Source organism: Heloderma suspectum, chromosome 2 (assembly GCF_057233095.1).
Source record: "Heloderma suspectum isolate Gila_16-S chromosome 2, 16-S_ref, whole genome shotgun sequence".
Lineage (NCBI taxonomy): Eukaryota > Metazoa > Chordata > Lepidosauria > Squamata > Helodermatidae > Heloderma > Heloderma suspectum.
Genome location: NC_139459.1, coordinates 27,721,444 through 27,733,651, shown reverse-complemented (window position 1 = coordinate 27,733,651; position 12,208 = coordinate 27,721,444). Strand labels below are relative to the sequence as shown.

Here is a 12,208-nt window from a genome sequence, read left to right as displayed (position 1 = left end):
AAAAAGTTGATATAGGGCGCAATCCTATCCAGACAGGCAGCCGCCTCCGAACACAGAGGTGACCGCCTATCCAATGCAGGGCAGGAGAAGCACGGAGGGGATCGTTCCCTCCGTGCTTCTCCTGCCCCACATTTTTGCAGCTGTCTAGCCACAGGAAGACAGAGTGGGGAAGGAGGCTGCTGTACAGCACATAGGATGTGTCGTACAGGCATTTCCACTCTCCCCACCCTAGAACGCCCCCAGCCATGCCCCTTTTTGGCCGCTCCGCACCCTTCTTGCGAGTGCGGAGGACAGAGCTGTTCCGTGCTGCCTCCAAGGCAACGCAGAAGTGGGGGGAGGTTGGTTCTCCAGAAACCAACCTTGCAGCACGGGCTCCGAAGTCGGTTTCAGATAACACGATATCCTATGGCCATCTAGCAGCTGTCTAGTGGCCATAGGATTGCTCCCTCCTAATTTTATTTTTTAAAATTAATGTTGTACCCAAGTTTTTAAAAAATAAATTAGCTATAAAAAGCTTTATTAACAGGCAATACAAATAATGTGACTGTATATCATGACTGTACAGTATCATAAATATATTAATAAGCAGAAGCCATCCAGTTATATAATGTTCCTAAATACAGAGGAAATCCTCCTACAGATGGAAGATCCTCCAAATATTCACTACTGATGCTTGAGATGCTTGTCAAAAGGTATAATTGTGTTTCATTGTTAGCCTGGTGAACAGAATATTTTAATATTTATTTTCATCATTAAAAACTATGTAAAAAGGATTTTATAAAATATTAAAATTTAAAATTAACCATACCAGTATTCGCTCAATCAGCATGTCGTAATACTGTTCAGCAAGCTGCGGTCGACAAAGCACAAACCGACCAAGTAACTCCACAGCTGCTTCTCGTACACTAGTGGAATTATCCATCAACCGTCCATGGACACCTCGTTGCATATCCAGCTATAAGCAACAGACAAAATGCAAATGCAAAGTAAGCAAAACCATGAAGCTGCTTGTGAGAATGGAAGAATGTAAATATGGTTAGAGTTGTTTCCTTTTTTACCCTGGCTAGAATGCTGGGGTCTACAGCAACAACCTCAGACAAACACTTCATGGCTTTTGTTCGAACAGCAATTGCATTTTCACCAAGCACACGCAGAATCTAATAAGAAAACAAAAAATGATATTTTATTTGCTTTTGGAAAGTAGCTGGCAAATGTTTAACAAACAAAAATGAAGTGGGGAAAACATGCCAGAATTAAAGTAAAATGAAAAATCAACTACTAGAAGTCTAGCATAAACTCTCAAAAAGAGCACTTTGTCAAGCATGTTGATTGCACCACCACCCATTCTCTCCTTGTGAAAGACCTTCAGACTAAGGTCCAGAAATTGTGGCATAACTCCGTAGGCAAGATATAATTTGCAAAAGCCAACACCCCCATGCCTGACCAGTGTTATCTGGTGCACACACACACACGCATAGGACTGCGGGGAGGGGGTGCCTTATGTCTTGCTGAGCTTTGGAACAGGAAGAACCACCATGCTTTTGCCTGTACCAAAGTCCAGCTTTTGCCTGCTTGGGACTGGTGCAGCCATCAGGGCATCTGTGCCCTACTAGACTCACCTCCTGGGGTGGGGGACGTGCATTCACTCCCTGTGGCACCTGTCCAAAAGGGGTGGATTGGGAGATAGCTCCAGGGGGCATGGAGCATCAATGCTAGTTGAAATTGTGAGATGGTAGAATTCTGCACAGGTCATAGCCGAGGCAGTACCATAGTTGCACAGTTTAGGGGCATAAGGTGAGAACTGAGCCTGAGGCCAGGAAAACTGACTATCTTGTCCATCCCACTGTTAGACAACTATACTAGTGTGCCTTGACTGCTCATATCACATGGGAGATCTGGCCCAGGGCAGTCAGGCCAGGCCAGGGGCACTTGCCCCTGTAAGTGGATTTGTGGAGGGTCTGGTCCCTAAAATGTATGGAGCCTATCCAACAGCAGACCTAAGCATATTATGGTCAGAGTGACTTAATGCATGCTGATGATGTCATCTTCTTTTTCAATAGGCATCTAAGGATCGCTTTTCTTTTCCTGTGATATATAATTTTCAAGCAGGAGCTGTATAGTGCCTATCCCATTGTTTTCTCTCTGCTTTCCCCATCTACTCTGATCAAGAACCATTGTGAAGGCCAACAACTGAACAAAGCAGGAATGTACAGATATTTCTGGAGTCCAAACATGGTGACTCATTCAAACATGCTCATATTCCTATGAAATATAAGTAATCACTTCACTAAATTATTGCCATATTCATAAGAGTACCATGCACTGCAAGCAAGCTACTGAAATGTGTTTGTTTTTTTTTTTAATTTAGAGTTATTAAGCTGATCTAGCATGTTCTCTGAAGATACAGTTTATGTTACATTCCTAATAAGGCAAAGATCATGGAGAGCTTTCTAGCATTATCCTTTTAAGACACTGTTCTAGTTTAATGATCTCGTATATAAAAATGCACAGATGAAATATATTTCAAGGAGATGTGAAATGCATGCAGGATAAAGAAAAAATGTTTATGTAGTTGATACAGAATTATGGAAGCATGTGAGGTTATCATGACCTATTAAATACCTGCGCTCAACAATGAACAGATATTGCACACTACCGCATAAGCGTTTGGAACCAGGAAACCAACTGTATTTCACTAAGACTTCTGGCACAGTTTACCTGTGTCAAATAAATATCGAAGCTCTGGGCAAACGGCCTCATAGAGGCCAAGTAGCGAACAATCAAGCAAGCATCTTCATAGTCCACAGTATCAGAGTTCATCCTGTAACAAAGTTGCAGAAAATTACTTTAGGACTTCTTTATCAACAAAATATGCCAATACATGAAAGCCATAAAAAGACTGAAAAATAAATAAAATAGTCTGGAGAACTCACTTTAATGTACTGAACTGAGAGGGTGCTGTTTTAATGATCTTGCGAAGAAATTTTTTGCGACTTTCTGCTCTGTGCATGATTTGTCCCGTTGTCTCAACTTCTTTTGCATGGTGTGTTCCTTCAGATGAATCTTCATCTTTCTGAGATTTCATTGCTTTCTCAGTCTCCATAGTAGTGTCCCGAAACCACTGAGCTATATAAAATTTCCGAGAAAACTGGTGTAGTAGGAGAGTGTGTAGAAAAATAAATTAAAAAAGAAATGTCAGAGACTGATCATGGGGAAAAAAGTCTGACCAACTTTCAGTATTTTTTATTGTTTGTTGGATGGACTTCTCTTTAAATATTTAATTTCTGTAAGCCACCTTGAGTATTGCTATGGCAACAGAAAGGTGGGATATAATTCCCTTATAAATATTGACACTAGTGTTTTAGAATAATTTAATGTATTTTAGCTCTTGTCACTGGATTTGTATTATATAAACCAAGGGGTTACCATATTTCAAGCCAACTGTATTTTGAATTACATAAAGTTGTACTGAATTTTTCCAAAGTCACATTTATATACAAAATTACTTTCAAATGCACTTTAACTTCTGGACCATATATGTATGCACTGCAAGAGCGTTCAAAGTGACAACAGAATAGAATTAGACTCCTGATTTAGACATAAATACCCTCAATTTCTCTATTGTTGATTAAATGTGAGTTCCTACTAATAGTATTAATAGGAACTACTCTTCACCTTCCCAGGGTACCTTTGCCCACTATAAAATATTGCTGCTTGCATGCTAGGATGCAGAAGCAAGGACTTTGGTATATTATCATGCAGTGGGGAAGGGCCATTGCTCAATGGCAGCGCACATGCTTTGCATGTAAAAGGTCCAAGGTTCAGCCAATGGCATCTCCAGTAAGTGCTGCTCCCATCTGAAACTCCATTGAGCCACTGCCAGGTAGGGTAGACCTGACTTCTCTAAAGAGGGTAACTCCCAATATTTTGGACTGCCCATCATCAGGAATGATGCGAGCTGTAGTCCAAAACATCTGGAGGAACCCAGATCATGGAAGACTCGTTTAAACAATACTGAGCTAGGTGGACTAATTGCCTGACTTGGTATAATCTACAATCCACCTCACTGAACAGGGACATCCTGTAGGAAAAACATTATTTTGTATTCTTGTTTTTCAAAGATGTCTGAACACTGCAGAAGTAAGGCCTGCTCTCCTTAGTAACTCTACAAAAATATCTAATACTTTTTACTTACACTCATACAAATGCAGCATAACATACTAAAACAACAAAGCTGTGACGACACATCTGAGGAGATGCAACTCCTGCTTCTGCTCCCTAAAATTTCAGGCCTCGTCAGAAAGGATGTGGTGAAACTTCCTCTGATGTGTCTGCCCTCCCTTCTGTTTCTTTTGAACATCTGAAAGATCATTTACAATGCTTTCCTATACATGTCTATGAAGAAGTAAGTTCATAGAATCATAGAATTGTAGGGTTGGAAGGGACCTACAAGACCATCGAGACCAACCCCCTGCTCAATGCAGGAATCCAAGCGAGAGCATGCCCGACAGATGGCTGTCCAGCCTCGTCTTGAATGCCTCCAGTGTGGGAGAGCCCATTACCTCCCTAGGGAATTGGTTCCATTGTCATATTGCTCTAACAGTCAGGAAGTTTTTCCTGATGTTCAGCCAGAATCTGGTTTCCTGTCACTTGAGCCCATTATTCCGTGTCCTGCATTCTGGGATGACTGAGAAGAGATCCTGGCCTTCCTGTCTGTGACAACCTTTCAAGTCCTTGAAAAGTGCTATCATATCTCCCCTCAGTCTTCTCTTCTCAAGGCTAAACATGCCCAGTTCTTTCAGTCTCTCTTCATAGGGCATTTCCAGTCCCCTGATCATCTTTGTTGCCCTCCTCTGAACACTCTCCAGCTTGTCTGCATCCTTCTTAAAGTGCGGTGCCCAGAACTGGACACTGTAGTCCAAATGAGGCCTAACCAGCGCTGAGTAGAGGGGAACTATTACTTTCCGGGATTTGGAAGCTATGCTTCTATTAATAACTAGTTCCATTTAGCTCAATGGGGCTTACTCTCAGGTAAGCTGGTACAGGATTGCAGCCTCTGCCATTTTTGTGATTGTACCATCAAGTGTGTTATAATCATAGCTTTGTCTTTTCTTCCTTATGTTATAAAGCATTCCCAGAAAGAAAAAACAGCTCTCATTGAACTGGAAGAATGTAGCTCTCCCCAAGGCTTTTTTTAAAACAAAGAGTTGTGGAGAAGTGAAAGATGATTCAGAAAATGGAAATGAGGTAAGGACAGAGATTTTAAAATGGTAAAGATCCAATAATGATAAGAGGGGAGCAGGGGGAGAGAAAGAGAGATTGATAAGCTTTATCCTGGGTCAAGGCAGGGATAGAGAATTGGAAAGGAGGACTCATTTATACCAAACCAAGGCAAAGATCTTGGTCACATAATCCCTGCCTTCCTGGGTGATGGGGGGATACAGAGAATGAGTTACTGGTGCTTAATCTCTCACAGAGTCTTTTGAACATCTACAGTAGATTTTCTTTTGAGCATCTACAGTTCAGTGCTTCTGCGGAGTTTAGTTTCTTTTGGATTAGTTTAGAATGTATGTGATTAGATTACCAAAGCCACTGGTATACAAAATTCCAAAACAAAATTCTTTACAGACTCTTTCTGATGAACTATTCTCTTAAACAGACTTTCATTTTAACCAACATACCAGTAATGATGCATCCGTTTCTGTGTTTTCTTCCAAATAATCTAGCAATGCTTTTTGCAGCTGTTGGATTTCATCTTCCCCTCCTGAGACCTGTAACACACAGCAATACATTTTTAGACAGTTCATACATTTGCCAACACCAAAACGGATCTGCATAGATTTGTGTTCTAAGCATGCCTAAAGGTATTCAAAGCAGACAATTTTTTAAAAGAGAAACAACACATTCTTGCTATTTAGAACATACAGCCTAAAATCTAAGAGTTCCATATACATTTTCTTGGCAAATCAGCTCTTTTTAATTAACTTGCTAGGAGTGGTTCTGCAAAAGGCAGAATTTATTACAGGACTGTCAGAAGCTTAAAAAATAACGCAACTGGTCAAAAAAGCACCAGGGAATCAGAATGTTTTGGTTGGTGGGAATTTGATATAGAAATTACAGCACTAGATTTAACCATTTTACCTCATTTGAACTCTGAATCCTAGCCACTAAATAAAAAGCATCTATAGCTTTTGATTTCATCTGAACAATAAAAGCCCTATATGTGCATTTCTGAAGTGCTACTGTACCCTCCAACCTTCATGAGCAGCTTCTGTGGGGTAAGAAGTGGGATGCAGTGGTTGCTATGGGAAGGGAGGCTGGAAACTGTGTTCATCAACTGAGCCTTTGCTCCGTATCCCATTGCCTTCACAAGTCCTGTTGGCAGTGAAATGGGACAGGACGTTTTCAAGTGTAGTGTCCAGATGAATGGTTTTTAATGACTAGCCTCCAGGTCCATTGCAATTTCAACATAAAATAGCAGCATACATCAGAATCAAAGATTATGCACACCATTATATCATATGTTTCAGTGAGCTACAATCAAAATAAGAGGGATCAAACAGGGTGGGCATATGCACAATCAATACATATGGTGCCCAGAATGTGGCACTTGCTCCCTCAAGAATTCCAATGGGCTTTTCCTAGGAACATGTTTTGTTGTTCAGTCGTTCAGTCGTGTCCGACTCTTCGTGACCCCATGGACCATAGCACGCCAGGCCTTCCTGTCCTGCGCTCTCTCCCGGAGCGTGCTCAAGTTCATATTCATTGCATCCGTGATGCTATCTAGCCATCTCATCCTCTGCTGTCCCCTTCTCCTTTTGCCTTCAGTCTTTCCCAGCATCAGGGTCTTTTCCAGAGAGTTTTCTCTTCGCATTAGGTGGCCAAAATATTGGAGCTTCAGCTTCAGTATCTGTCCTTCCAATGCGCACTCAGGGTTGATTTCCTTTAGGACTGACTGATTTGACCTCCTTGCAGTCCAGGGGACTCGTAAGAGTCTTCTCCAGCACCACAGTTCGAAAGCATCAATTCTTCGGCGCTCAGCCTTCCTTATAGTCCAGCTCTCACAGACATACATTACTACTGGGAAAACCATAGCTTTGATTAGATGGACCTTTGTCAGCAAGGCGATGTCTCTTGCTTCTTCTCTGTCTAGGTTTGCCATAGCTTTCCTCCCAAGGAGCAAGCGTCTTTTAATTTCATGGCTACAGTCACCGTCTGCAGTGATCTTGGAGCCCAAGAAAGTAAAATCTGTCACTGCTTCCATTTCTTCCCCTTCTATATGCCAGGAAGTGATAGGGCCAGATGCCATGATCTTCGTTTTTTTAATGTTGAGTTTCAAACCAGCTTTTGCACTCTCCTCTTTCACCCTCAACAACAGGCTCTTTAGATCCTCTTCGCTTTCTGCCATTAGGGTGGTATCGTCTGCATATCGGAGGTTATTGATAATTCTCCCAGCAATCTTAATTCCGACCTCTGATTCATCCAACCCGGCATTTCTCATGATGTACTCTGCATATAAGTTAAATAAGCAGGTTGACAATATGCAGCCTTGTCGTACTCCTTTCTCAATTTTGAACCACTCGGTTGTTCCATGCCTGGTTCTTACTGTTGCTTCTTGACCCTCAGGAGACAGATAAGGTGGTCTGGTACTCTCATCACTTTAAGAATTTGCCACAGTTTGTTGTGATCCACACAATCAAAGGCTTTAGCGTAGTCAATGAAGCAGAAATAGACGTTTTTCTGCAATTCTCTTGCTTTCTCCATGATGCAGCGAATGTTGGCGATTTGATCTCTAGTTCCTCTGCCTCTTCAAAACCCAGCTTGTACTTCCGGTAGTTCTCGGTTCGCATACTGCTGAAGCCTAGCTTGCAGGATTTTGAGCTTAACCTTGCTGGCATGTGAAATGAGCGCAATTGTGCAGTAGTTTGAACACTCTTTGGCGTTGCCCTTCTTTGGAATTGGAATGTAAACTGACCTTTTCCAGTCTTGTGGCCACTGTTGAGTGTTCCAGATTTGTTGGCATATTGAATGCAGCACTTTAACAGCATCATCTTTTAGGATCTTAAATAGCTCAGCTGGAATACTGTCATCTCCGCTAGCTTTGTTGTTACTAATGCTTCCTAAGGCCCACTTGACTTCACTCTCAAGGATGTCCGGCTCAAGTTCAGTGACCGCACTATCATGGCTATCAGGGACATTCAGATCTTTCCTGTATAGTTCTTCTGTGTATTCTTTCCACCTCTTCTTAATCTCATCTGCATCTGTTAGGTCCCTGCCTTCTTTGTCCTTTATCATGCCCGTCTTTGCACAAAACGTTCCCTTGAGATCTCCAATTTTCTTGAAGAGATCTCTAGTCTTTCCCATTCTGTTGTTTTCCTCGATTTCTTTGCATTGTTCATTTAAGAAGGCCTTCTTGTCTCTCCTTGCTATTCTCTGGAACTCTGCATTCAGTTGGATATATCTTCCCCTTTCTCCCTTGCTTTTCGCTTCCCTTCTTTCCTCAGCCACTTGTAAAGCCTCATCAGACAGCCACTTGGCTTTCTTGCATTTCTTTTTCTTTGGGATGGATTTTGTTGCCGCCTCCTGAACAATGTTACGGACCTCCATCCATAGTTCCTCAGGCACTCTGTCTATCAGGTCTAATCCCTGAAATCTATTCCTCACCTCCACTGTATATTCATAAGGAATATGATTTAGGTCATACCTTGTAAATACATTTTTATTTCACCTTTGCAGTTAAATTTTGTCCCCCCAGATATAAGTACATTCTTTTCTGGCTCTATTTTTTAGATGTTTCTGGCCAAATCCCACAGTATAAATTCTTGATATTCTTAATCAATATCAAAGGATTTAATTTGTTCATTTTATAATTGCTGCCAACCACCTTGAAAGTTTTAATTTATGGCAGGCCAGACGTATTTTAAAAGAACCTGGCCAGGCTGCACGTGTAGCAGCAGGATACTCCTAGAGATAATCTCATGGAAGCCACACATGTATGAACCAGTGTGGTATAGTGGCTAGAATGTTGGACTGGGAGCCAGGAGATCTGGATTCTAATCCCCACTCGTCCATGGAAGCTCACTGGGTGACTTTGGGCCAGTCACAGACTCTCAGCCCAACCTACCTCACAGGGTTGTTGTTGTTGTGAGGCTTGTTGTTGTTGTTGTGAGGGATAGAGAGGAGGAGGATTATGTATGCCACCTTGGGTTCCTCAAAGAGGAAAAAAGGTGGGATGTAAATGTAATTAATTAATTAATTAATTAATTAATTAATTTTAAAAAAACCAGCCACAGGAGAAAGGAATTGTGTGGACATTCCTCAATGTATATTTTGCTATATTGCTATTTTGCTATATTGCTAAAGTTAACTAAGATATCCCAAGAACTCTCGATTCTCATTCTCAAGACAGATGTTACAAACCCCTACCAAGAAGCATAAAAGTGGTAAATACTGGGTTCACATGACATGACAACCCATTTTCGGTGACAAGCCACGGTGGGTTGTCATGTTGTGTGAACCCGGATCATTTCTTGTAAGGTGGCTTGTTTATGGGCAATAAGCCACCCTAACAACCCATGGCTTGTTTTTGGGGTTGTTCAACCCATAATGGGTTGGTGTGTCATCCAAACTCAAACCCATCATGGGTTGCGGCCATTGGTGAGCAAGCCGTTCAGCAAGAGCAGCAGAAAGCCCTGCCACTCTTGCTGAGTGATCTTGCCTGGGAACAAGTGACAGCCCCTCCAATGGTGCCCAAGTGGCACTCTGGAGGGGCTGTCATTCGTTCACTAACCCTTCTTTAATTTTTTCCTGATGACATTTCAGCAAATGGGGGCCAAACAATATTTTTATTTATTTATTGGCCCTAGGAATGTGCGCAAATGTCATTTCTTATTTTTTAGTCAGGTTTTCAGAGTTGTGTAGTTGCACAACTTCCAACTGTCAAAAATATATAGGCTTGCCTTGTCTGAGATCTTGTATGTTTCAGCTATCAAACAGAAAAGGTAACTGACAAGACATGACCACGTATAGGCTGATTTGACAGCCTCAGACAGTTGACAGGTGGGGAAAGGGGGTCAAGATCACCCCCTTAAGCAAGGTGATCCCCACAGTTTTAAGTACTGCCCTGACCCTTGTGGGTGCCCTGCTTCAATACTCACTTGTACCATTCTTGAGCAAGTCTTTTTCACATGGATCTATAAGCCAACCTTTTTTTTCTCTCCCATTCACACTAACCACAGCTATCTTTTACAGCTGTCAAAGAAGCTGTAAGAAGTTCCCGTGGTTAGTGAGAATGGGAATGAAAAGGGGGTGGCGTGTAGATCTCTGAAAATGAGTCTCTGTACACACTTAGCTTACAAAATAAACTAAAGGAGAAGGGAACTTGGTGGCAGGCAAGACAGGTTCTGCTGCCAAGTCCCCTGGGATACCTGCTGTAGACAGCAGAAGGACTGAGAGGGAAGGAGGGGGAGAACAACCCACAGTGAGCCCAATCGTCTGTTGGGCTCACCATGGGTTGTTCTGACAACAACCCACACTGCATGGCTTATTCGGCAGGGTGAGTTGTTGTGTCAGGCAAACTCACCCAGAAAAATTTGTTCTGGAGAGCAAATCTCTAATGTTATGATGTCATTTTTATATTCATCATTTTGCATAGGGTTTATTCCAAATATTTTATCAATAAATCCCTTTTATTTAAGCACCCAAATTTAGTAATCAACAAAGTTTTATTCAAACCTGTTTTAAAATTCGGGCTATAGATCCTTGATCCATTTTGCTAGTGACGGCATCTTTCCTCAATCGTGCTGCTACAGTCCCAAGATAGTCAAGCGATGCTACTCTCAAAGCCATCTCTGTAGATTTATTACTAAATTGATGAACCTAACAAAAACAAAACAAAAAGTTATCGACCTCCATTTTATCTCTCTGTTGTCACAAAATATTGCATGATCATTTCCAAATACTATGGTAAATGGAAGCCCAGTAATATTATTTAATTTTTGCATATGTTTCTGGCCACCTCAGCCCAAAAGCTTGAAGCACACAGCAGTTGTCAATTTAAACTTATCAAATAAATTTAATAGGTACACAAATGAGCACGTTTGTATCCATTACATAGCAGCTGACATTTAATAACATTTTCTTGTTATGTCTAGTACATTATATACACTGGTTGGGTTTAGACAACACGATAACCCACACTCAAGGATTGAGTATGGGTTGAGTGTGGGTTGTCACTGAACCATGGGTTGTTGAACAATAGGTTATCTTGTTGTCTGAACCCAGTTGTGCTAAAAAAACACCATGGTTTATTAACCACGAACAACCCACAGTTCACAACCCAACAACAAACCATGGGTTCTCTGAATTGACGGATATCTTGTAGGGGGCATATAAACCATTTCCACAACACATCTCCAAGTGGGTGGAGTCACTAATCAGCTGTGCCGCCAGCTAGCACAGCATCCATTGCCTCCTGGTCTGAGAGTACGAGCCATACAGTTTTCTAATGGCTTTTTTTGCTTCTGTCAAGGAGGTGTCCATTTCAGAACTATATTGCGCTGCTGCTTAGTTGCAACCTTCAATATTCATCTGGCACAATGCTTTGGAAGTTCAGTCTCAAGGTGATATCACTTTCAGATGGATAGTCCTGCCACCTCTCTTCTATTAATGACAACCTATCCCACCTTTCAGGTATGTAAGCTTGCTAGTTTCCCATCTCCACAGAACCCACTAGAAAAGAAGTACTAGGTATCTTATAAGGATTTGCCACCAACTCCTTCTCCAGCAGTGAAAATAAAGCTTACAAAAAATATAGGGCAGATAAAATTCACCCTATGAATCAATGGTTGTACCAACTACAGCAGCTCGATGATTAAGATGCATACTTATAAAGCACCTAAAATTTTCCAGGTGTTCTACAGCAGATAGTAAGACAACTTCTTTCAAGATCCAGAAGTTTTCCTCTATACTTACTTATCCAAAACAACATATTTAATCTCAAGCTTCCTTATTAAATCAAAGCTGATCCAAATGTTATCAGAGAAAGATCTGGTGGTAGAAGATTTAAGCTTAAGCATAATTCAAATTAATTCGAAATCAGTTATAATTAGTTTCCGCTAATTCTTTTGTTATATTGCTTTATATTATTACTAATTGCATTTAGATTATTAATACTAACTAAACAAATGGTAACTACCTACCACCATGC

At 41.3% G+C, this 12,208-nt stretch overlaps 1 protein-coding gene across 6 annotated transcripts in view; it reads right to left on the bottom strand.

Annotated features, from left to right (window-relative positions):
• The window catches only part of NIPBL (NIPBL cohesin loading factor), a 193,628-nt gene that overhangs the window by 28,993 nt on the left and 152,427 nt on the right, over window positions 1-12,208 (bottom strand). For all 6 annotated transcript variants that reach the window (XM_084833083.1, XM_084833086.1, XM_084833085.1 and 3 more), the window contains 6 exons: window positions 10,735-10,878; window positions 5,682-5,771; window positions 2,934-3,148; window positions 2,719-2,821; window positions 1,059-1,157; window positions 809-955 (listed from right to left, as the gene is read on the bottom strand). In XM_084833083.1, the coding sequence (XP_084689209.1) occupies window positions 809-955; window positions 1,059-1,157; window positions 2,719-2,821; window positions 2,934-3,148; window positions 5,682-5,771; window positions 10,735-10,878 (798 nt within the window). The remainder of the gene's footprint in view (window positions 1-808; window positions 956-1,058; window positions 1,158-2,718; window positions 2,822-2,933; window positions 3,149-5,681; window positions 5,772-10,734; window positions 10,879-12,208) is intronic.